The sequence below is a fragment of the Protopterus annectens genome, chromosome 2.part2, assembly GCF_019279795.1.
Source record: "Protopterus annectens isolate FY-2018-M chromosome 2.part2, PAN1.0, whole genome shotgun sequence".
Classification (NCBI taxonomy): domain Eukaryota; kingdom Metazoa; phylum Chordata; order Ceratodontiformes; family Protopteridae; genus Protopterus; species Protopterus annectens.
Genome location: NC_056730.1, coordinates 523,924,496 through 523,949,922, shown reverse-complemented (window position 1 = coordinate 523,949,922; position 25,427 = coordinate 523,924,496). Strand labels below are relative to the sequence as shown.

The window sequence follows — 25,427 nt, the reverse complement described above, 5'->3', positions numbered from 1 at the left end:
CTAGTGGACCTAAATTTCTGGGTAAATTTCAGTAACTGGCTGGTAAGTGCACTGCCTGGATGCCAGTAAAAAAAATTCAAAGGACCTGAAGAAAAATCTGCTACAAAAGGTAACAAAGAAACACTGATTAGGATAAGTACTACAGCTCTTCAGCAAAAAGCAGTGCAAGCTCCAAACATGACTTCCAGTAACCTAGAGGAAAGTATAAGGCAACTGCACACAGACCTGATTAAATTAAACAAAACACTGATGGAGTACATCAACTGAAACAATAAAAGGCTGGAAAAAAATGGAAGCAGCTTTAAACACATATTCAGACAAGGAGATAAAACCGCAAAACTGAGAGGTCCAAATGAAGAAAAGGCTAACTGAATATGAGACTGCACAAGAAGAGATGTTTCAAAAAAATAATAGAATTAGAGGACACAGCACATAGGGAAACCCTGAGATTTTCTGCTTTACCAGAGAAAATGGAAGGAACAGACTGTATTAATTTTATGAAAGCACAAATAAGCAGCTGGACTGCTATTCACAACAGGAATTGTTAAGTGAAGGAAAACATCTTCTGTATGCTCCAAACCTGCCTATAAGAAAGCAGGTATATATTACAACAGCGAAGAGGCGTTTAATTGAACGCCTCTTCGCCGACACATACACAGCGAATGCACTAAAGTGCAAACGCTCAGAACACCGATCGGTAGTACTAATACACAAACACACACTTTCAAACATTACAATGTGGGGGGCTGTGCCCCCCCACACCCCCCCTAACTAAATATACCAACTCCAAGATCGCACTACAGTGGGGAAAGGGGCAAACACTCGGGGAAGGCCAAGCTATTTCTTTCCCAGGGAAAGAAATCACTGTTTTGAGCGTTCACGCTTTAGTGCGTTCGCTGTATATGTGTCGGCGAAGAGGCGTTCGATTAAACGCCTCTTCGCTGTTGTAATATAGACCCTAAGAAAGCAACTTAGACCTTTAATAGTAAAGATGCAATCTTACCAGTAGAAGGAGTTGATTCTGACAAATTGTAATAGAAGGACAAAGTACTAAAAGTGGGAGACAGCAGAATACTTGTGGAGAATGACTACTCATTGTACACCAGGCAGAAGGGAAGTAAATTTATTCCATTATTCAGGGAATGTCGAGAAGCAGGCATGAGATTCAAACTGCTGTACCCAGGTATCTTCAAAATATTTTTCTCTGAAGGGATGAAATCATTTTTTGATGAAGTGCATCCTAAGGAAGTAGTACAAACGTTTGTCCAACAAAAGCTGAGCAAAGAAACAGGAGGAGATTCTGCTTCTTGTTCTTCTGGTAATACAGAACACAGACAGTCTGTGACAGTGAAACCTCTTCCAATGTTTCAAAGGAAAATGCTTGAGTGAAGGAAAAAAGCACAAGAGTTGATTAGAAGAATCAAGAGTACGTTGGAAATGAAGCAGAGACACGGTCTGGGAGATGGAAAAGAACAGAAATAAAACCAGTAACTTGGAAATTGACAAATGTGGGATTACAAAGCAATATTTTTATTTGTGAAACATGACAGAACAAGAAAATCTAGAAATGCTGGATTTTTTGGACTTTGTTAAACTTGTAGGGGCTCTACAGCAGATGCCTTACTTCATGTCATTAATGTTCGGAAAAATACTCAGGAGGGGGGGGGGGGAGTTAACTAAGTAAAACAATTGTTTTCTTAATGGTACTATTTTAATAGTGCATGATTAAGTGCAATCGGGATACTAATGTCAATAGGTACTCCTGTTTTTTTTTTCTTTCTCCTTTCTTCTCTGTCTCCTTGTTCAGTTAAGAAATGTAAAAAAGAAGCAGAAGAAGAAGTAAAATCTGGTTAAAAGAGCATGACAAAAGAAAAATTAATGTGTTTTTTCCTCATTTTTGCATACCGGAGTGGCTGAGTTAAGGCCCTTAACTTAATCTAGTAGCAAGTTTTAAGAGAAAGCAAGTAAATGAAAAATAATACTGAATAATATAAGACTTTTTTCTCTAGTAAACAAATGTATGCTTGGCAGTTTTGTGTCTGCTTCTCGTGTATCTAGGAGACAATCTGATAAAGAGAAATGGCTTGGAGAAAATCTTTTCTGAAAGCACTCAAGTGTTTTCCCAAGTGAGAGAGTTGTAAAGATAAGACAAAGCCAGACAGCACCTAGCAGAAGCACAGGCCATGTGTCTTAGCATGGATAATACCTTTTTTTTTTTTGGTGATCTCATGTCTGTGTGTGTGGCTGATAGTTTATAACATTTGTTCTTATTAGAAGGGTAAAACTTAAATATTTGAAGATGTACATAGTGTTGTGTGTTATTATTAAGTTAATAGGTTTTAGGGGGTTCATATGTGTTTACCAGGCTAGCGACCACAACGGCCTTTTGAAGCCTAGCCATGCATCTCAAATCTCTGACAAGTTCTGATACCCTTGATAAGTGTTAAGCATGGGGCTGGGAGATGAACCATTTACAGGTTACCTGTGTCCATTAAAGACATAGGTGCCAAACCAGGGATGAATTTCTGGTTTCTCATCCAATTGTCCAAGTTGTACTTGAATTGGGTTAGGGAGAAACTCTGCATCACATGGATGGGTAGCCTGTTCCATAGACAGGGTAGTCTCTGGGATACATACCGACCTCTCCAGCAGGTCCTAGTTACATCACAAGAAATGTTTTAAGTCTTTAGAATGGGTAATTCTGGTGCCGTTTGGTTTGTGGATACACAGGAGGTTCAGAGTGAGGTCTCACAATGCCCTGTATGCCAGGAATAGATCTCCCTTCAAAATCATGTAGGAGACAGAATACAGGGATACGGCCTTGAGGCTGTCTGCATAGGACATATTACTTATGCCCTGTATTCTTTAAGTGAGGAACCTCTGTGGATGTTGCAATTGTTGGATATGCCTGGTTAGGTACATACCAAAGGGGGCAGTGTACCCAATGACAGGTCTGAGGAATGCCAAATACAGTGAAACAATGACTTCCTTGGACTTAGATGCCATACCTTTGTTTATAAGCTGCGTAACATAGAATGATTTCCTCACCACTGTAGACACGTGATGATCAAAGGCTAGATTACTATCTATAGTCTCTAAGTTCCTGACTACTGGGTCAACTCTAACTGGTGTGTTGTCAATATGATAGCTACCAGGGATGGATGACCTCCAAAAAGATATTATTATGCATTTATTGGCATTTAGTTATAGTCCATGGGTCTTACATCAGTTGTTTGTCTTTGTCAGCCCCTCCTGGAGGACATTTGTGTCAGTGTGAGATTCAATGACAGCTCCTAATTTGCAATCATCTGCATATTTAGTCAGCCAGAGATCACTGACATTGGTCTTAACTTCTGAGAAGTAAATGCCAAAAAGGAGAGGTCCAAGGACTGATCCCTGAGGGACTCCACTTGTGACTGGTCTCTTTGTAGAGGTGGACTCCCCAATTCTAACTTCCTGTCTGTGAGGGGTATTGGAGGTGTGTTTGTTTTTTGTTTGAGAGCTTTCAATAAAACAAAAAGTTTTATAAGACGTGACAGAGACTCACATGGAGATGACAAGAAACAACTGCATAAAATATTAACCTGTCAAATAGTATACACATGCAACACAAAAGCTGAAACTAGACATTTAACAAACAAGCTGTTATACATAAAAAGTGGGAATAATAACTTTTCAAGAAAATGATACTTTTTGTAATGCTCTCACAGATAAATACAAAAAAGAAAAAGTAGCGAACTATATTAAAAAATGCAGAGTGCAAGTTGCTATACTACAGGAGACACATTTGGAAAGAGCTGAATACGTGAATTTGACACAAAAGTTTTCAGGATAGTTATTCAGCTCAATACCTGGGGCAAATGAAAAGTGGAGTCCTTATATTATAATTGCAAGAGGGGCTTTAAGAGTGGCAGAAGATGATAATAATGGTAGATTTGTACTACTAAGGGGCTACTACCAGGGGAGGAGGAGGATTACACTTGGATCTATTTATATTCTATTGAAAATTGCTATAACGGAGCTTAAGAACATTTGGGGAGAAATTATCAGCTTTCAGCGAGGAATAGTACTTAAAGGTGGGGGCTGAAATTTGATCTGCAATACTAAAGCTGTGTCTGGGGGGCCCAGATGGGAAAATATAACACAGCAGGGTAGATCTGTGAAGAAATTTATGAAAATATGTAGCATGGATGATGTGAATTCAGTACTAGGAGTTCGGATTGAATTTACATATTATTCCCCAAGATGCAAAATCTGGGCTAGGCTAGAGAGAATTTACATTTCAAAGGAACATGTGCATTTAATTTAAGGTCTTGATAGACACCCAATAACTATTTCAGATCATCTGTCAATAACAACTAAAATAAAAACACAGGGTAATGAAATAAAAATGAGATACTGGTGCTTTCCCACCCACCTGTTGAAAAGAGAAGAATTTAATGAATGGTTAGTGAAAATTATTCAAGAGCTATTAGAGAAGATAGAAATTTCTTCTGAAAATATATATAGGGAGTGAGATAAAATTAAGGTGGATTTTAAAAATAGGGTGGAAATAAAAGAAAGGGAAATATGGTTAAGAAATAACAAGAAATATTTAGAAAGACTGACAAATGTTAAAGTATTGCAAAAGAGGGGGAATCCCACAGAACAAGAGGAGAAGCAACTGCAGAATGCTAAACAGAAAATAAGAGATTACCAAGACAATATGCATGAGTTTAGAAAGATTGCCATTAAGCAACTGCTTTTTTATAACAACTCTAGATCATAAAAACTTTTAGCACAACGACTCGCAACAGAAAGTAGAAAGAGCTGTCACCAAGCTTAGGAAGCCTACAACAAGGAACATAACAAGAACTCCTGTAAAAGTATAAGAAATATTTTGGAAATTCTATGAAAGTCTATTTAAAGCAGAAAAATGTGGAAATCAAGAAAAGGTACAAATGGAAATGTTCAAGGAAGAATTAAATATGCCAAGGACAGAGGTAGATGAGGCTCAAATACTAATAGTTAGGACAGGAGGAGATTTTATCTCATCTACAGGAAAGTGCCCAGGAATAAATGGTATTCCTGTGGAAGTTTGCAAGCTAGGAGGGAAAAGACTGATAAAGATCTGTAAGGTTTTGTTTAACAATATTGTAAGAGGATGAGAAGCACCGACATCCTGGAAGAAAGAGGTGGTAGCTGTAATACCAAAAGAGGTATCGATCCATCAGATCCATCTTCATACAGGCCCATTTCAATACTAAACCATGATTATAAATTGTTTATGTCTATAATGGCTAAAAGAATGGGAAAAGTGATGCCAAAATTGACATATATGGATCTATGTGGTTTTGTAGAGGGGAGGCAAATGTTTAATAACATTAATAGAACACTGATGATCCAGAGGGAAGCAGAATGCAAGAAAATACCACTGCTGGTGGTGGGTCCTGATGCAGAGAAAGCATTTGACAGAGTAATCTGGGACTTTATGATCAGGTCAATGGAAGCATTTGTATTCGCTGATACAATTGCAAGGTTGATTAGAAGGATATATGAGAGATCGGAGGTGAAAATTAAAGTGGGTGGGGTCCTCTTTGATAATTTCTGCTTGAGCAGAGAAACCAGACAGGGGAATTTTCTCTCCCTTTTATTATTTGCATTGTATTTAGAACAACTGGCAAAGAAAATAAGGGACTCAGAAATCCAAGGCTATAACTGGTATGGTATTCAAGAAAAGTTGGCTCTATTTGCAGATGATATTATTTTACACCCAACAAAACCAGAAAGGGATATTACAGTGTTTTAGAACATTTTGAGACAGTTTAAAATCTTTTCAGGATACAAAATGAATGCAGCTAAAACAAAGGCAATAGCAGTAAATTATGCACCCAGACAAAAATTAGTTCAGCAATATCCATATTTATTGGGACATGATAAAATGAAGTATTTGGGAGTATGGATTATAAATTATTCTGGTGTGGAAGCTACAGATATGTGGGAAGAGACTAAACAAAAGATAATACAAAAACTGAGAAAATGGAAGCTCTGTTATGTGGATATTAATAGTAAGTAAGATACAAGCAGTTAAAATGTTTTTAGTCCCTTTAGTCTTATACTCATGTCACTCATATTTTTATCAACCGGAGGAGAAGTTGTGGCTGGCAATTAATAAAGAGCTGAAGGATTTTATCTGGGAGAGGAAGATGGCAAGAATCAAGTGGGATAAGCTGATTCTTCCAAAAGAACAAGGTAGAGTGGGATTCCCCAGTTTGAAGGGATATTTCAGAGTAACACATTTAAGGCTCCTATACCCAGCACAAACAGAAAATTATAATTCAAAGTGGAAAGGAATGATGATGAAACACGGGGGAAGCTCAAGAAACAAGGGGAAGACTAGGATTTTAGCTGCGCACCTTTAAGGAGAATAACAATAATCATACAGAATATTATATTGATAAAGCAGCAGAAAGTATTCTAAGAAGTAAGCCAACATAGGAATGCAGAAAGAAGTCTCTGCCGATAGGAATGACTACAATTAGGGATACATACAATAGCCAAGAGGGTGCTGGAATTTATTGGAGAAAGCTGGCAAAGGACTTTGGGGTACTGGCAGCGAATAACTAGAGAAGGAAAGGCAACAGAATGGGAAGATGTCAAGAATTTATTTGGACTGCAGGTTAGAGATTGCCTTTCCCATCGAGGATTGATATCAGAGTATAGGCAAAGAGAAAGAAATAGGTGAGGGGGGGTTCCTAAATAAAAGACCAGCACTGGTAGAGTTTTTAGAAGAATCTAGAACAGAAGCTGCCATTAAAAAGGAATTAATAGAGCATATAAAATATTGCATGATAACTGTAAGAATCATTCAGAGGAGGTTAGAAAGGATTGGGAAGACAGCTTGTTTCTTTGTGAATTGCTTAAGCCAATGGGGGGATATATGTATGTTTCCTAAATATGCAACAAAGTCTAAAAGGATTAGTATTGGAAGTGTTTACATAGGTAATTATATACCCCAAGTAGACTCTAAAGAATTTTTCCTCAGATAAACAGCAAATATTGGAGGTGCGGTGGGAAAGAAAGAGGTAACTGGGAACATATTTTCTGGGAGTGTAATGAGTTGGCAGACTTTAAAGATTCACTGCAGACTGCTTTGTCAGTGATACTTGGTGAGCAAACTGATGTAAATAAGGAAATTATTTTTTGAGCTATGATACACAATGGAATTGCCTAGATATTATAAAGCCTTGCTAAGTCTAATTATGGTGGCTGCTGAAAAAGGAATTACTAGAAAATGGAAATCAAAGTCTAAACCATATTTACTAGAAATAGAAAATATACTAACAGCGATACAACAACTGGAATTGGCGTCCTTAGAAACAGGTAGGAGCAAATTATATAAGAAAAAATGGGGATTGTGGAAACAATACATGCAGAGGAGGAACAAGGTTTAAAATAAATAAAAGATTTGAATGAGCTATGTAATGGCTGGCTGACAATGACTTGATAGACTATAAGTGATGTATAATGTTTACAACTACAATTGCATCAGCGTGGTTTATAATGTATAATGTTTGCAAATATAATTGTATCGGGATGGTCTGTTTTCATTTATTTTAATGCAAGATTGACTATGTCACATGTGACAATTTAATAAAGATGTTTCTTGTTTAAAAAAAAAGCCTGTCAGCGCTATTCAACCTCCATCCTTACTACACCATCTAAAATTCATGAAAAGATTATTTACACACAGCTTTTATAACATATATAGAACAATACTTCCTCCTTTACAGTAACAACATAAATATTGGACTGGTTATAGTAATACCAAAGCAATCTGGACTCCAAAAGATGAAATTCTGATGTACAGATAAAGCATAGCTTACTGGAGCTACATTTGTAGACCATTCCATCCTCACTTACCATCTGCTGGAAATGGGTATTTTACCATATGCAACAATCTGGTTCCAAACTCTCTCAATACTCATTTCTTATCAATCAAAATTGGCTCCTCTACATCACTTACAACCCCCTCTGATTAAAGGGGTGCCTCAAAGAGCCACATTTGCACCATTATTATTCTCAGTCTACAATTAGCAAGTTCCCTAATGATCTATCACAACTCCATCTATTACTATTGGCTGAGGAAGTCTCTCCTAATTCTTCAACAGGCACAACAACCAGACCTTTCATCAGTCATTAAATGGATCAACAAGCAAATCCTGCTCCTTAATGCCTCCAAAAACAAAAACTATGCTAGCTGGGAATAATCATAAACCCTGTGATACTATCAACTGTTAAAAATTTTCAGATCTTAACAACTCATCCACAGAAAATATTTCATACTTTAAATATCTTGAAATATTACCAGATAGGTCACTTAACTTCCACCACCATATTAAAATTAAAAGCAGAAAAAAATCCCTATTTTTCTGGGTCAGAAAAATCTCCACCTTTTTATTACATGCCACAAGAACAGCCATAGGCAAAGGAATCTTGCTCCCTCAACTAAAATACAAACTCCCCCAAACTGATGAAGCCTCCAAAAGGAAATTTAAAACTATTCAAATCATTTCAAACAAAATCCTGAAGATTCATCACCCTGTGTATAATGTTAGAAGTTTGAAAAAGCAAATTAACACAGTAATTAGGACTGTCCATAGAGATGTATGCCATATAACAGAAGTAAATAAGATACATTACTGTGCAGCCAAATTAATAACAGATAAAGTCTTATCACAAGAACACAGGGTAGAAAGGGAAAGGACAGGGAGAAATCAAATGCCATCATGGAAGTACTGAATAGAGAAAACTAAAGCACTTAAGTCAAGAAGTGCCACTGTTAGAAGAGTATAGAAGAGGGAACAGAGCAACAAAAATACTCAGAAAGATAGACATGATAAAAGCACAGGTATCAGGTTTGCAGGCAGAAATGAGAGCAATGTGGAAGAAAGATACCCAGAAAGTTCCAATAGTAGTAGTAGCAGCGGGTCCTATAACATATTTAAATATGTTACCAATACATGTAGCTCCATATGAATTGCAGGAGTCATTACTGGGTACATTGTGGGTGCTGCGAAGAGCACTTCTGGCTAACATCAAAGATTGAAACAATACTAATTTCATGAACTTTAATCATACTTTGACTTACAAATGGGATCCATTTCTGTCATGGTATTAGAAACCCAAAAGACTTGGAGAAATTAAAAAAAAATGAGAACACCACTCAAAAACACCAAAATGGTTACCAGTAAAGCTGGATGATCTTCGACCTGGATCACAATTATTTAAACTCCTAAATCTGTAAAAAGTCACAACATTAAACTCTAAACTAACCAAATGTCTGCAATCTTACACTCTCAGAGGATATTATCACACAGGACCTCATCCTCTAACTTTAAATCAAAACTACATGACCCTAGGCCATCAACAGTGGCCACCATTCAGATATAATGTTCACAAAGGCGGGTGGAAATGTCATTTGTGTATATTTTTATGTTTACTTTTCTGTGATTTATACATCTTTTTATATTTTTACTTATTTTTGCAACTTTATTTGACTTAGTTTAATGCTCTTTCCATATGTCATTCCAGGCTGAGAATGAATTTTTTCTAATGTGATCAATATTTTATTCCAGTTAACAAATTTAAATAAAATAAATTTCTATCTATAAAAATAAAACTCCTCCCCACTTTTGGTTTTTATTTATCATGATGACGCTATCCAAGGTTGCCACTTTTTACAGTTACAAACATTTAAAATACTTCAGATGAATAAAACAAGGCATTATGTTATGAGCACAAGACAACTTAAATCACAGCACAGAGATGAATGTGCTTGTCTTTAACAGCTGAACTCTTCTTCATCCTAGGTGTGACAAGCATTTTAGCTTCTATTTTCCCCATCATGTGTTGCTGCTTATTTGCCTACTTACAGGACTGACTGTCATAATTCTTTTTTCATGCATCCACAAAATGCAAAACTAAACAACCATCTTTGTACATTAATTTACTATAAGAAACACCAAGTTATCCTCATATGACTAATGCAAATTTGTTAAGAATATTTCCATTTTAGTCCAATGTGTTCCATTAGTCAGCACAAACCAAACCAAAAAGAGACACAATGCTAATTTATAACTTTACATTCCATTACTTACAGACATTTCATGAAATTTGACTACAGAGTGTATTAAGGTGTCAGATTTTTTGTTTAAATATATACTACCAGCTTTGACAACGGGTTAAACTTTCACCTTTGCCTGATTTCTGGAATGATGACAGCAGGCAGTTAAAAACATCACAAAATGGTTTAATTTTAAAAGTTTCTTCTATATATGCTTCCAGGTTCAAAGGAATTGGATTTTATTAAGTTGTCTGAGCGTGTCTTAACAACTAGAACATTTGACTGTAATCTGATCTAAATGTTGTGTACAACATCTGAAATAGAAATATACTATTAAGCCAAAATAATAAAAAAGGTTCATAGGTAGGTACTAGACTATTGGCCCTAGGGCCTATATAAGCCTAGCCAAACGGTACCCTGGCTTTTGCCACACAAGAAAATTATACTATTATAGATACTTTCTAATGCATACTTAAAACAGGGAAGATCAGGAAATGGTCAAGATATTTTGTACACTATGGAAATTGTCAAGCATGACTTTGACTAATGTGCTGTTACCTGAAAATAAATTATTATATTTACAGTAAAGACCAACCCGAGACAAAACTATGACAAGCAGTAAACAAAACCTTTAAGCATATCCTGACTACCAGATTGTATTAAGTATAAATGCTATAATAAAATTCTGCAAATTTATTAGTTTATTACCTACAATGAGATAATGGAGGTAATATCATAAAAATAAGAAAAGACTACCTTAAATACTTCCCGAACCGCGTGCATGAGTTCTGGTCCAACACCATCTCCAGGGATCATAGTAACATGGAAGACACCATCAGGTTTTGTAGGTTCAAGCTGTAAAAGAAATCACAAACTCTACATACAATGGACAAACAGACTGCACAGCATAATGGTAATCAGTGGATCTCACCCTATTACACAATCCAGTTCCAAAGGACAAAGTCTCTAAAAAGATGTTCATTTCCTTCAAAAGACCTTACCATGCAAACAGCAATATCACAACCCAGTGTGGGGTCTTTGTCATCGTTTACACACCAGTACAAAAAAAGTATTATTTAGTATAAACATCCAAAAGATGCACTGATGGCATGTCAGAATTAAATATCATAGTCAAATGCATCATCATGCTGGCTGCCACAATTTGCATTAGGGGTGTCCTCTATTTTTGATCTTACAGTTGGGAGGATTTACCTGATGCTTTTATTAAGGATCTGATCACTTTTACTATGATACTAGGCCTGCAGGTATAATGCTCTCCTTTAAGTCAAGAAATAGTAATGAATTGTTATCTATACACATTTCACTTCAACAATTTATTTACAGCTATTCAAAATAAAGCATACAAAGTAAACAAAATGTTTTTCCTTATATTCTCCATATAATCCTCACCATCAATACCAACACATTTTCATATGTTTTATTTATTTACTTTTGCTACAGCCCTGAAACATTTCACAGTCTCCTTTCTTACCTCTGTAAGTTCAGTTTTGTGACACATAAGAGGCACACTCTATTCCATATATTACCACTGAATAACCAATAACTATGCATAGATTTCCTGATACCACCTACTCTATACTCCAACCACCACCATTTCACGTTACACAAATTCTAAAAAGGGAGCACACACTCCAAATTAAAATACAACCCATGGACAACTATTACAGATATTACACAGCCTTTACCACTTTCAAATGCTCCTCCTCCCTTACACAGTAGAAAGGCAACCTCATCTTTATTTATTTTATTTTACATTTATTGACCGGGCTAGTCTAGCTGGATATATATCCAGTTTCAGTAGAGGCCCGGGGAGAAAAGCTCCACATAGATAAACAAAAATATAAAAAGTATAAAAATGTTGTTACATGGTAAATACAGGATTAATAAACCAAATAAAACAGGAAGTTTTTACATTTCAGAGATCAGAACACATTAAGAAAAGTAACAGTGAACATAATATTGCTTAAGAAAGCTAAAACAGTTATAATAACCAAATAAAACAGGAAGTTTTTACATTTCAGAGATCAGAACACATTAAGAAAAGTAACAGTGAACATAATATTGCTTAAGAAAGCTAAAACAGTTATAATACAGTAAGAGTTATGTACAATAGTTCACAACAGGTTCAAGGATATAAGCAATAAGTTGATTAGAGTTTAAAATGTGTCAGTCATAATACAAGATTAAGTATTTAAATGTTTGGAACTTTGGTTAGAAGAGGAAGAAACAGGGGTGAAGATGGTTGTTAGTCAGGGTTACTACAAGGGCATAGCCAGTGCATTTGGAGATGTTTTTTGAGTTTTTGTTTAAAGAGTGGCAAGGATGTAATTAGTGTTAATTCATTGGGTAACAGGTTCCAGTTTTTTCCTGCTGTATTAGTAAACAGAGAGTCACAAGCTGTATTATTAGACTTTGCTAGGCTAGCAAGGAGTTTGTTAGAAGAACGTAAGGAGTTCAGATTATTATATGGGATTAAGAGTTTTGAGAGTATAGGGGTATTATTGGGTTGGTAAAATATTTTGTGGGCCATTGTGAGTTGGGGGATTATTAGATGGTTTTGGAATTCCAGCTGCATATTTAATGTTTATATTTGCCTTCACTCTTAATTTGGTCACATTAGGCTGTTATGGTCTTTTTTCATACAAAAGGACATAAATACTCAAAACAATTTTGTGGGAATATAAAAAATAAAACACAATTTTCAATCAAACCACCGATTTTTTTTTTTAATATGAATACTAAAACAAATTCTCTATAGCCCCTTCTGCTTCTGTACACCCTCCATTACACACAGGATCTAACTGGACATTTAAAACTTAGATTTGCTTTCATCTTATTTTTTCAACACCCTAACATTCACAGCATATCCCATGTATATGCAGCTATTTTCACCTCATTTATTATTTATTTTTTAACAAATTTCTATGTCAGGATCTTATTTACTCTTCAATCAATATTCTGTCTTAAGATTTATTTCTTCCATCTTGACAAACCTCATGTTTCATAATATCCTTTACTCTTATTTCAGCTCAACAATATTTAATTATCCTGATTTTGATAAAGTCTTCATCAAGTGCACTTGCCTACTCCTGCCAACTTTCCTTTGACATAACAGAGGGCTGCTGAACATTCACATATTTTTTTTTCTTCACAAAAAAAAAGAATAAATAAAATAGAGTGTAAAACAGGCAACCAACTCTTGCGATTTAGTCTGTCACTATATCCCCAAAGCCGTAGCTTAAAATTCTAGTTACCATGTTAACTAGTGCAGTAAAGAATGGTAGCTAAACACACAAATACATGTAGCGATAGTATTTTTGAGAAATACTCTTATCTTCTTCGTTTTGATGTGGTGACGTTAGAACCACTTCATTCTGCAACTACTTTCTTCTCCCTATTCAGTTTGCCCATAGATAATTTCCAAAAGTTAAGCCTGATAATTTTGTTCTCTTGAGAGAATATATGCCTTCTATTTTCTCTTACTTTTCCGTACTGCAAATACAGTTTCCTTCATTTTATTTTTAAGTACTTATCATTTATTTCTGAAATCTTTTACATACTTCTAAGGCTCTTAATACAATCTTCTTTTCTTTAGACAGACATCATCTTTCAACTTGCAGCTAATATATATAATGCTTGTACTTGCTTAATAAATGTACTAATGCAGCTTATATGCAATGAAGGATTACAGAGCATCCTTCTTTTATTTCTTTATTATAAAACTAGGCCCACCATCAACATTTATTAGTCCTCTCCCTACTGAAACTATATAAAGTCTAACCATTTCCTCTATAGTAATTTGATCTGTATCTATTTCTGGCAGCTTAGGCAATAAACATTCATACCTACCATTGTCAAACACATTCTCATGATTAGAAGATAAGAAAAGACTCTATATTATACTTTGCCTCCCAACCTACAAAACGTATTTCTAAAAACACCCAATGTATCAGTAATACTTCTTCCCCAAAAATCACAATGTTGACTTTCATCTATAAAGCACTGATATACTTTTAAGTTATAATTGCTGATGTTACTTCCATAATTAAATACAATCTGTTGTCAATGTTGCATCTAAGACATTTTTTTTTCTTCTGAAGAACATAAAACATACATTTTTACCTGAAAATCTTTAGCATCAAGAGCTATAGCAATCTTATCTCCCCTTGCCAAAATACTTGAAAAATACATTCAAAAACAATTGTTAAGACTACCTCCTGGAGCAAGAACTCCTATCTCCTACACAACATGGCTTCCATCCTTTCCGTAGTACTAGCACTGCCCTTCTAACCTATATAGATACTGTCAATAAAGCTAGACATAATGGCAAACTTGTCTCTTCCTTATTTTTAGGCTTGTCTAAAGCTTTCAACACAGTTTGCCACAGCAAACTCCTACTTCAAATGTCCTCACTAAGTCTCTCTCAGCCCACCCTTTTCTGGTTTATATGCTACCTGTTCAATAGGTATCAGTAAGTAAAATGGCACTCCACGCTCTCACATTATCTCCCAGTCACCTTGGTCTACTCTTCTTTAGTCCACACAATAGGCAACCCTAATGCAGTAAGCAAATTAGTCCACTCTCATTTGCATATCTGACAACATGGTACACCTCCAAAAAAATTACTTGGGAAACTTTGACTGTCACTGAAACATGGCTCTGTAATTCACAACTCATGTTCAACTCAAAACCAGACCAAACTACTGCCTTTTCCCCCCAAATCCCTCTCTCATGAAAAAACTAAATTTAAAGTCCTCTCTCTTGATAATACAACCATTGAAGTCACTTCTCATAGAAAACTATTATGGGTGATAGTGGATGACAACCTAACATTTGACCTGCATATACAAAACTGGATAAGAAAAAATCATCAAAAACTAGGGATGCTTTACAGAGCCAAAAACTTTCTCACTGACGCAACTACAAAGTACAGTTGTGTACCTACCATAAATGTACATGTTTGAGTGTATTCACTGTTGCAGTCATTACACTAGGGTTATCCTGCTGGCAGGCTACCTGCAGTCGGCCTGAAGATAATAAAAGGTTCCACAGCCATTAATGCCTGTAACTCTTCTTGCTGAAGTTATTGCTAGGAGCAGAGCTGTTTTCCATGACAAGAATTTTATCTCAGCTGTATTGGCCGTCTCAAAAGGAGGCAGTGTGAGTTTTTCCAAGACAAAATTGAGGTCCCATGCAAGTATTGGAGCTCTCCTTGGAGGTCTTATGTTTTTGGCCCCCATGAGGTACTGCCTAAGCAATGGATGTGAAAAAATAGGTGGGTCCGTATTGTAATGAGCTGAAATGGCAGAGGCATGGATCTTAATTGATGAGAAGGATAGGCCTTTGTCCAGCATCTCAGTTAGATATTGTAAAATCTGAGGAATATTTGGAACAAGCGTGTCAATTCCTTGTGCCTGGTTCCAAGCACAGAATCTCTTCCATTTTTCTGCATAAGATTTTCTGGTGCTGGGCCTCCTGGCCTCCAAAATAACATCCATAACCGCTTTAGAGAGAGGTGTATTCTGAATGGTTACACTATCCGCCATGCAGCTAGATTTAGGGTTCTGAGTTGGCTGTGCAGGATCTGATTGTTTTGTTGGGTCAGTAAATGAGGAATTTGAGGCAATGTCCAGGCTGGGCCTTAAGACAAGCTCCTTAGGATTGGGTACCAGTGATGGTGTGGCCAATCCGGGGCAATCAGTATCATTTATGGCTTCTCTTGTCTGACCTTTAGGAGTACCTTGGGGAGGAGTGGCAGTGGAGGAAAGGCATATACTGTAAGGTTGTTCCAGCTGAATGACAAAGCATCCACTTTCCATGCTTGTTTGTGATAAGTCCTTGTGCAGAATCTCTGAAGTTGGCAGTTGTGAGGGGAGGCAAAAAGATCTATGTTTGGGCATCCCCATTTCCTTGTTATCATGTTGAAGATTTGTGGATCTAGTTTCCACTCGTGAGGATCCATGAAGCTTCTGCTTAGTTCGTCTGCCAGAGCATTTGTTTTTCCTGGCAGGAATTGTGCTTGCAGGTGTACTTGGTAAGTCAATGCTGTGTTCCACAAAATCATGGCTTGTCTGCAGAGGGGGTAGGAATGTGTGCCCCCCTGCTTGTTTATGTACCACATGACTGTGGTATTGTCCACCTTTATCAGCAACTGTCCTGAATGAAGTAGGTCCTTGAAGGCTGTCAGGGCATTTTGTACAGCTAGCATCTCTTTTTGATTGATGTGAAGATGCCTTTGGCTTGCGGGCCATGTGCCCTGAATACATTTTCCTGCCATGTGGGCCTCCCAGGCATAATCTGATGCATCTGTTGTTAGTGTTTGCCTGGCTGTTATTAAAGTGAATGGCTGTCCCTTGTTGTGGTGACAGGCCTGTGCCCACCATCGAAACTTCTGTTGCAGGCAGGGAATGAGTGAAATTAATGATTCCAGGCTGTGGCAATGTCGAGTCCAAACACTTTTTAGATACCATTGTAGTTTCCTCATATGCAGTCTTGCATATGGAATTAGCAGAATGCAGGATGCCATGTAGCCCAGAGCCTGCAGAATTTTTCTTGCAGATAACTGGGTCTTTGTTGCCATGCTTTCGAAGTAAGAAGTCAGTTTGCCTTTGTTTGTCTGGCATGAGATAAGCCATCTGGGCAGTTGCATTTAAGCTTGCACCCAGGAATATTATCTCTTGAGAGGGTACTAGTTTTGATTTATTTTTGTTTACTGTGTACCCTAGGCAAATTAGTAATCTTTTTACAAACGCCAGATGGTTTAGTAGAATGTCTTTGGTCTCTGCTTGAATAAGGCAGTCGTCCAAGTAGGAATATATTTGAATTCCTCTTTGTATGCAAAATGCAATTACTGGTGCCAGGCATTTTGTGAAGACCCTGGGTGCAGTAGATAAACCAAAGGGCAGTGCAGAGAATTGGTAGTGCATTGAGCCAGCTATGAATCTGAGGTATCTTCTGCAAGATTGTCTGAATGGGACATGCAGGTATGTCTCTTTGAGGTCCAAAGTTACAAGCCAAGCCTTCTTGCCCAGCATGGGCAGAAGCTGCTGCAGAGTCAACATTTTGAATTTCGGAACGTCCAAAAAAGTATTTAGAATAGACAGGTCCAGAATTGGTCTCCATGCTTTGTCCTTTCTTGGTACTAAGAAAAGTCTTGAGTAAAATCCTTGTCCCTGCTCTTGTTGTGGCACTGACTGAATAGCCCTCATGACCATGAGAGATGAAACTTGTTTTTGCACCTCTGCCCTTTGATTGTGTGGCAGGTATGGCATACCTTTTGCCTTTGGAAGGGTGTGAAAGTGGAACCTGCAGCCCTGAGAGAATATATTTAAGACCCATTTGTCCTGGGTGATCATGTGCCAATTTTGTGAAAAAAGTGCTAGCTTCCCCCTAAGGGTGCTTCCAAAAGATAAATGCTTGGCATTGGCAGAGGGAAGTCATTCGGACTGTTTCCTATATGGCTGTGATTTGTCTTCTCCGCTTTTGGAGGTAGAAGCACCCCATTGTTTGGGCCTGTATGAGCCCTGGGGCTGTTGTCTGCCTCTAGGGCATCTGTATCTGCCTCTTTGTGGCCTGTCTAACACGGGAAAGGACCAATTCTTAGAAGGCCAGTTCCTGCTAAATCTGGGTGTCTGTACCTGTAAGAAATCTTTTACTGTCTGCACAGATTTAGCTTTATCCTCCATTTTCTTCAACACCTCTTCTGCCTTAACACCAAACAAAGTATCATGCTGTAATGGAGCATCCAATAATTTTGCTTTAACATGATCAGGCAGAGTCTGTTCCTTTAACCAAGCATTTTGAAAGAAACTGTTACAGCAGCCCTGCAAGAGGTCTCCAGTGAATCATTGCAAAGTATGTTTTCCCACTTGTTCAGCTGCATGCAATAAATCCTGCATTTCCTTGTTCTCAGAACATTCAGAATTTGTCAACATTTTCTGTTTTAGCAGAGACATTAAGTATTGCTGATATTTAAGCATATGAAACTGACAAATTAAAGCCCTTACAGCCAAGGTAGCAGAAGTGTAAACTTTTTCCCCCATCTGTTCAGTGCCCTTGAATCTGTATCTGAGGGGACAGGGTTTTTTGCAGTAGCGGCCTTGACCCCTTTGGGACCCTGAGAAATAGTTTCTGGGTCAGCAGCAGGGTTTTTATAGAGAAGTTTATGAGAATCTGGAACCCTGTAGTATCTGTCTGGCTTAACAGGTGCAGGAGGTAAAGAGTCGGGTGACAGGCCGGACTCTGAAAATACATCATCTACAATGTCTAGTACAGGTGGAATAGCAAGAGGTCTGTGCTGAGGTAGTAAAAGAAAGTCTCTGAGCCTTTTATTAGAATCCGAGTAATCTTGGCTCTCCCAGTGAAAACGCTCCCTCATGGTATGCAGGGTTTCCCCAAAGGAGTAATCCTCAGGAGGAGAAGCTGAAGGAATAGATTCTTCAGCATCAGAATCCTCATAGGGAGGAATAGAGTATCCCTGTTCTGAAGAGGAGTCAGAGGAAATGGAAACCTGATCAGAGGAATCATATTCAGTGTCTTGCCTAGGCCTCTTATCAGGAGGGGGATGGGAACCCCTGATCAACGTAATTAGGTTTTCGGCCATTTTGAGCATCTGTTTCTTAGGCATGGAAGACTGTCCTGCAGAATGCTGTACTTGTTTCCTTGTCTTTAAAACTGTTTTAGTCTTTGTCTTGGATGCTGAAGTTGGCTTGATATAAAGCTATTTAGGTCTGAAAACACCCTCAGAAGCTGATGCCTGCTCAGCGGCTCCAGACCCATCTGAGGGATTAGTTTCCGAAGGCCCAATACCTTGAGTATCCAGAGGCCTAGTTGTCTCCATGTGAGAGTCAGAGGCGGCCTGTGGCTCTGAGGTAGTGGGTGTCAAGGGCTGCGAAAGCGCCTCACTGAGAACCAGCGAACCGGCGACTGGCCTAGAAGAGGCTTCGCCTTCGGTTTTGGACCTCAGATGCCTGTCCTTTTCTTTTTCCTTGCGCTTTTTATGAACTCCGGTCGTCGGCTGTTCCGACAGCATTATATAGTTAAACCTTCGGCCAAAGTAATGAAAAGCAAAATTGTACAGACGCTTAATAGTGCGTTGGTTAAATCTAGCACAAAACCAACAACTAGCAACGTTGTGGTCACGCCTAGGCAAGGAATACAGTAAGAATGAAAATCCTTATGAGGTATTTGCTTCCCACAAGAAATACAATTGTTAACTTTTTCTGACATCAGTCTGGAGCAAGAAAAAAGTTTCCCCAACAGAGTACTTAGCTTTATTGAAGACTTCGAATCCGAAATTCAATTTAGAAAATCTCAGGAGTCGGCCGACGGCACTTGCGAACTGCTTTTGCTTCGGGCACCGTGCGGCAAGAAATACTGAAGAAAATGGCGTCGGCTGCATCTTTTATACCCCTGGCGCACTGACGTCAGGGAAGAGGTGACAGCAACCGATGCCGGACCAGGACTTTGGAATTCAGGTCGAGTGCGGGTAGCCTGCCAGCAGGATAACCCTAGTGTAATGACTGCAACAGTGAAACACGATGAACATCTTCACTTGCCACAACTCATCTCCTCCCCGCTCTTCTTTACGGCACTCCTATCCTCACTAACCTCTACGCTTCACAAAAATGAAAACTTGAACAATGCTTTAACAAAGTTGCCAAATTTAAAACACATAGCCCTTTCAGAACCTACCACTATATAGCACTGAAAAGTCTAAATTGGTAAGAACTGTCACATCAATTAAGATATGCACAACTTCTAACCACCTATAAAATTATCCAGCATCCATCTGCCTGTCCAGCACTGAAAAACATTCTACACAACTGTTTCCAGTCGGTCATTGTGATCCAGTGACCAAAAACTCCTGCCTGTCTACAAACCTAGCAAATCTGCAAGGCATTGTCTGTACTCGTACGTGGTTGCTGAGACTTGGAACTCCTCACCTGTATCCTTCAGGTCTACACCCTCCCCTCCTGTCTTTCAACACCACTCTGAAAGACTTCCTAGCTAAAATCTGTTCTTGCTGAAAACCAAGATAAACTATATCCCTAAATGTGAACATTTCATTCCTTACACCTCTTTACTCTCCCTTTTTCACTTACTTCTTACTGCTATCTAATTCTCTTCCATGACTTTCTCTGTAAATATACCATAAGCATGTTTTCCTTCACTTCATATTGCAATTCCTGTTTGTATTAGACTAACTTACCTTTAATTTCTCTACAAACTATCTAAAATTTCTCTAAATATTAAATGATTGTTACATAACTTGCATTGATTCTTAACAAGAAGTTATGTACTCACCATAACGTTTGATGTATGTAGTCCAGCTTGCCTTACATTCTTACCCCTGGGTTCGGAGCCGAACCTCAGCTCCGACTCGGCCATACTCTAGCTCAAAGTCTTTAACTGGCTCGTGGCTAAGATGTATCCCATCATGCTACAGGCCCATTCCCCAGATCTTGTTTGCTGCAAGCGCACACACAAACTGAGAAGAAGAACAACCCCAGCCGAAAGGACTACTGACACCTAGAGACTATACCTCCAGGTCCTCAAGGAGGGGGTAGGAGGGGGGGTAGTAAGAATGTAAGACGAGATGGACTACATACATCGAATGTTATGGTGAGTACATAACTTCTTGATGTTATGTAGTCCAAACCCGCCTTCATTCTTACCCTTGGGACAGCGTCCCTAGCACCTTGACCTTGGGTGGCTCAGTGAAAAATACTCTTGAGCACTGTGGAACCAAAGGAAGATCTGCCTCTAGAGACCAGATCTAATTTGTAGGGACTAATAAAAGTATGAGGCGAAACCCATGTTGCTGCAGCACAAATATCATCCATAGAATTTCTATCCTAAAATGCAGTAGAGGTAGCCAAAGATCGTGTAGAATGAGCCTTCACTTTAAAGGGTACTTCTTTACCATTGGAAGCATAAATAAATGAGATGCAATTGGAAATCCAGCGAGACAAAGTTTCTTTAGAAACAGGAACCCCAAGTCTAGTGTCTGAAAACAAGAAAAACAGTTGATTTGATTTCCTGAAATCTTTTGTCCTATGTAAATAGAAACGCAATTGTCTATGAACGTCTAGCTGATGAAACTTTAATTCTGCCTTGTTAGCAAATTCAGGAAAAAACACAGGCAACTCAATGGATTGGTTGATAATGACAACAGAAGCAACCTTTGGAATAAAGGAAGGATTGGTTCTTAAGGAGACCCTGTCTTTGTGAAACACCAAATAAGGTGGCTTAATTAATAAATCTTGGAGCTCAGAGACCCGTCTAGCTGAAGTCATGGCTACCAAGAATACTGTCTTCAATGACAAGAATTTAAGGTCACACGTAGCTGCGGGCTCAAAGGGAGTCAAGTTGAGCTTCTGTAATACAAAATTGAGGTCCCACGGCATTACTGGATCAAAGACTGGAGGTCAGAGTAACATTGTTCCTTTCAGAAAGGCCCTACAAAGTCTATGAGCCATAAGGTTGGGCTCATTAGCAATGTGAAAGGTAGAAATTGCTGCCAGTTGCACTTTAATGGTTGCTGCAGCTGACCCCTGCCTGAACAGTTGAGAAAGAAATTCTAATATCGCCGAAATAGGCGCTGTATAAGGATCAATATGTCTTTCACGGGCCCAAATGGAGAATCTCTTCCACTTACTGGAATAAATCTTGCTGGTAGAAGGCTTGTGGGAAGAAGACAGAATATGAACCACTTCTGGGGAAAAATCATGAAGCCTGACTAGGGACGGAACTGGAGCAGCCAAGCTGTCAACTTGAGGGTCTGGATGGAGGGATGGAACTGTCCTGACATATGAGTCAGTAGATCTGGATCTGGGTCCAGAATCCAGGGATCGTCCATTAGATAGGGTTGAAGGAAGGGAAACCAAATCAGACGAGGCCAGTGTGGGGCAATCAGGATCATCTTACTTCCCAAAGACTGTGCTTTCTGAATGACCTTTGATATCAGAGGAAATGGTGGAAAGGCATAGAGAAGACCGGAGGGCCAATCGTGAACCAGAGCATCCCTGGGTGTCTCCCCTCCAAGGGGATAAGGGTGAAATAGCTGCTGCATTTGGCATTGAGGGGGCTGGCAAACAGATCGCAGCAAGGCTGACCCCATCTGTGGAATATCTTCTCTGAAACATATTTGTTCAGGGACCACTCGTGAGGCATTAGGATAGCTCTGCTCAGCCTGTCGGCAATCACGTTGGACTTTCCCGGTATATGCGTTGCAACTAGAAAGCGTTGGGAAACACCGCCCACTGCCAAACTCGAAGTGCCTCTCTGCAAATGGGGTATGATTTGGTTCCTCCCTGCTTGTTCAGATACCACACCACTGACATGTCTGAGTGGATTGCAATTGTCCCTAGAGGGAGAAAGCTCTGAAGTGCTTGCAATGCTAATAGCACTGCTCTCATCTCCAAGACATTGATATGCAAATGGGTCTCGTGATCCCGCCACGTGATAATGTCCCCCCACCCGATCTGGGAGGCATCTGTGGTCACCGTGGCAACTGGAGAAGATGGGACAAAAGGCTTGTCCACGTTGAGATTGCTGACCTGAAGCCACCAACGTAGATCCTGCTTGCACATGTCCGGAATCAGAATACAGTGGGAAAGTGGAAGATGCTGTAGTGACCACTGGGCAAAAAGCAGCCACTGAAGAACCCTCATGTGGAGTCTGGCAAGGGGAACTAACATGATCGTGGCAGCCATGGTCCCTAATAACTTGAGGACCACTTTTGCCTTGACCTTCCTCAATGGTAGTAAGGCGTAGACCTGCTGTTGTAGAGCCTGAATTCTCTCTTCTGGTAAGAAGGCCCTCATGAGCACCGTATCTAGTTCGGCGCCGATAAAAGTGACACGCTGCGAGGGCAACAAGACAGATTTTTCCCAATTTAGAGTAATTCCTAACCTTTGGCGCAGTGTAATGGTGGCATCCTTGGTGTAAAGTACAGTTGTGTACCTACCATAAATGTAGATGTTCGAGTGTATTCACTGTTGCAGTCATTACAAGGCCCAGCTTGGCTTCTACCTCAAATTCCTGAGGAAAGCTGCTGAAGTGACTGCTGCTCTGGTAGAATGAGGCCTAATGCCCTTAGGCACTGATTTGCCATGTTGTACATAACAGAAGCGGATGCAGTGTCCTATCCATTTCGAGATTGTCTGCTTTGTAATAGGCTTTCCTTGTGATCCTGCAGCATATGCTACAAACAGTTGCTCAGTTTTTCTGAAAGCTTTTGTTTTGTCCAAGTAGAATCGTAGCTGTCTGTGTATATCCAAAGCATACAGAAGTCTCTCCCCTTTATTCTGGGGATTTGGGTAAAAAGTAGGTAAATGAATGGTTTGGTTTATGGCGACGTTGGAGACCACTTTTGGCATGAATGTTGGGTTTGTCCTAAGAGAAACCCTGTCCTGATGAAAAATGAGGAAAGGTTCCACAGCCATTAATGCCTGTAACTCTGAGACTCTTCTTGCCGAAGTTATTGCTAGGAGCAGAGCAGTTTTCCATGACAAGAATTTTAGATCAGCTGTGCTGGCTGGTTCAAAAGGAGGCAGTGTGAGTTTTTCTAAAACAAAATTGAGGTCCCAAATAGGTAATGGTGCTCTCCTTGGGGGGGGTCTTATATTTTTTGCCCCTCTGAGGTACTGTCATAGTAGAGGATGTGAAAAAATAGGAGGTTCCGTATTGTAATGAACTGAAATGGCACAGGCCTGGATTTTAATAGAGGAGAAAGATAAGCCTTTGTCCAGCATCTCAGTTAGGTATTGTAAAATCTGAGGTATATTAGGGACAAGTGGTTTGAGTCCTTGTGCCTGGTTCCAAGCACAGAATCTCTTCCATTTTTCTGCATAAGATTTCCTAGTGCTGGGCCTCCTGGCTTCTAAAATGACATCCATACAAGCTTTAGAGAGAGGTGCAGTCTGAGTGGCTACATTATCTGCCATGCTGCCAAGTTTAAGGTTCTGAGTTGACTGTGCAGAATCTGATTGTTTTGCTGTGTCAGAAGATGAGGAATTTGCGGTAGAAGCCAAGCTGGGCCTTGTAATGACTGCAACAGTGAAACACAATGAACATCAGTAGATGCCTGGTGGTGGCAGAAAGGAGCCAGTCGTCCAAGTACGGAAACACTTGGAATCCCTGACGTCTCAAGTGAGCTGTTACCACTGCCATGCATTTGGTGAACACCCTGGGGGCTGTGGTGAGACCAAAGGGCAAAGCGCGAAACTGAAAATGACTGGCTCCCAGCCGGAAGCATAGATGACTTCTCAATGCCCTGTCCATCTTGATATGGTAGTAAGCATCTTTGAGGTCGATGGAGCACATCCACACATCTTTCCCTAACAAAGGGAGTATTGACTGTAAGGTGACCATGCGGAACTTGGACTTTTGTACATGTAGGTTTAATTAGCTGAGATCCAAGATGGGTCTCAGGTTCCCTGTTCTTTTCGGCACCAAAAAGAATCTGGAATAAGTCCCTAATCCTACTTGGTCTGCAGGGACAGCCTGGATGACTCTCTTTGAAAGCAACTTTTTTATTTCTAAAGTTGTGGAATCCCTGTGACAGGATGGAACGTCTGGGATTCTCTTGGTTGGCGGGGAAGGAGAAGAGAAGGGAATATGATAACCTCTGGAAATGATCTTTAATACCCACTCGCCTTGGGTGATGTCATGCCAGGCTTCTGGGAGTAAAGAAATGCGACCCCCGACCGGCTTCAGAGATGCACAGTCAGGTCTCCTTTCAGGAGAGCTGGTAGGGAGAACTGCGAAAGGAATCGCGCTCCCCCTGGTTACGCGTGCCTCCTCTGCCTCTAGGGCGGCGTCTACCTGAATTTCCACCCTCTCCCCTGCCACTGGAGGGGGAATCACTTTGTGCGTCCTGAAAAATCCTCTGTGACTTCCTGAACCACATTTTCCCACCCTTCTTGGCCCTTGGGGTAAGGTCTAGAAGGCATGGAAAAACTGACTCCCACGGCAGACAGGGTTTCTCCTTCCTGCTTGCACCTAGTGAGAGTGTCCTTCACTTTGGTTCCGAATAACGATGAACCGTCAAATGGGGTGCTGCAGAACGTAGACTTGAAGGCCTCCACGGAATTACACAGGCACATCCAGGAGTGTCTCCTAAGAGCGACTCCGGAACCCGCTGCCCTGCTCGCTCCATCGGCTGCATATGAGATCAGCCTCATGGAGGAGTTGGTAAGGGAATTTAGGGTAGACATCTGTGCACTGACCTTCTGTGCCACAGCATCAGAAACGTTACCCTGTAGAGAATCTCCTACCTCTTTTAGCAGATCTCTCT

At 39.6% G+C, this 25,427-nt stretch overlaps 1 protein-coding gene across 2 annotated transcripts in view; it reads right to left on the bottom strand.

Moving 5' to 3' along the window:
- IDH3B (isocitrate dehydrogenase (NAD(+)) 3 non-catalytic subunit beta) overlaps positions 1 to 25,427 on the bottom strand; it is a 687,127-nt gene that overhangs the window by 532,818 nt on the left and 128,882 nt on the right. For both annotated transcript variants that reach the window (XM_044063995.1, XM_044063993.1), the window contains exon 3: positions 10,862 to 10,960. In XM_044063995.1, the coding sequence (XP_043919930.1) occupies positions 10,862 to 10,960 (99 nt within the window). The remainder of the gene's footprint in view (positions 1 to 10,861; positions 10,961 to 25,427) is intronic.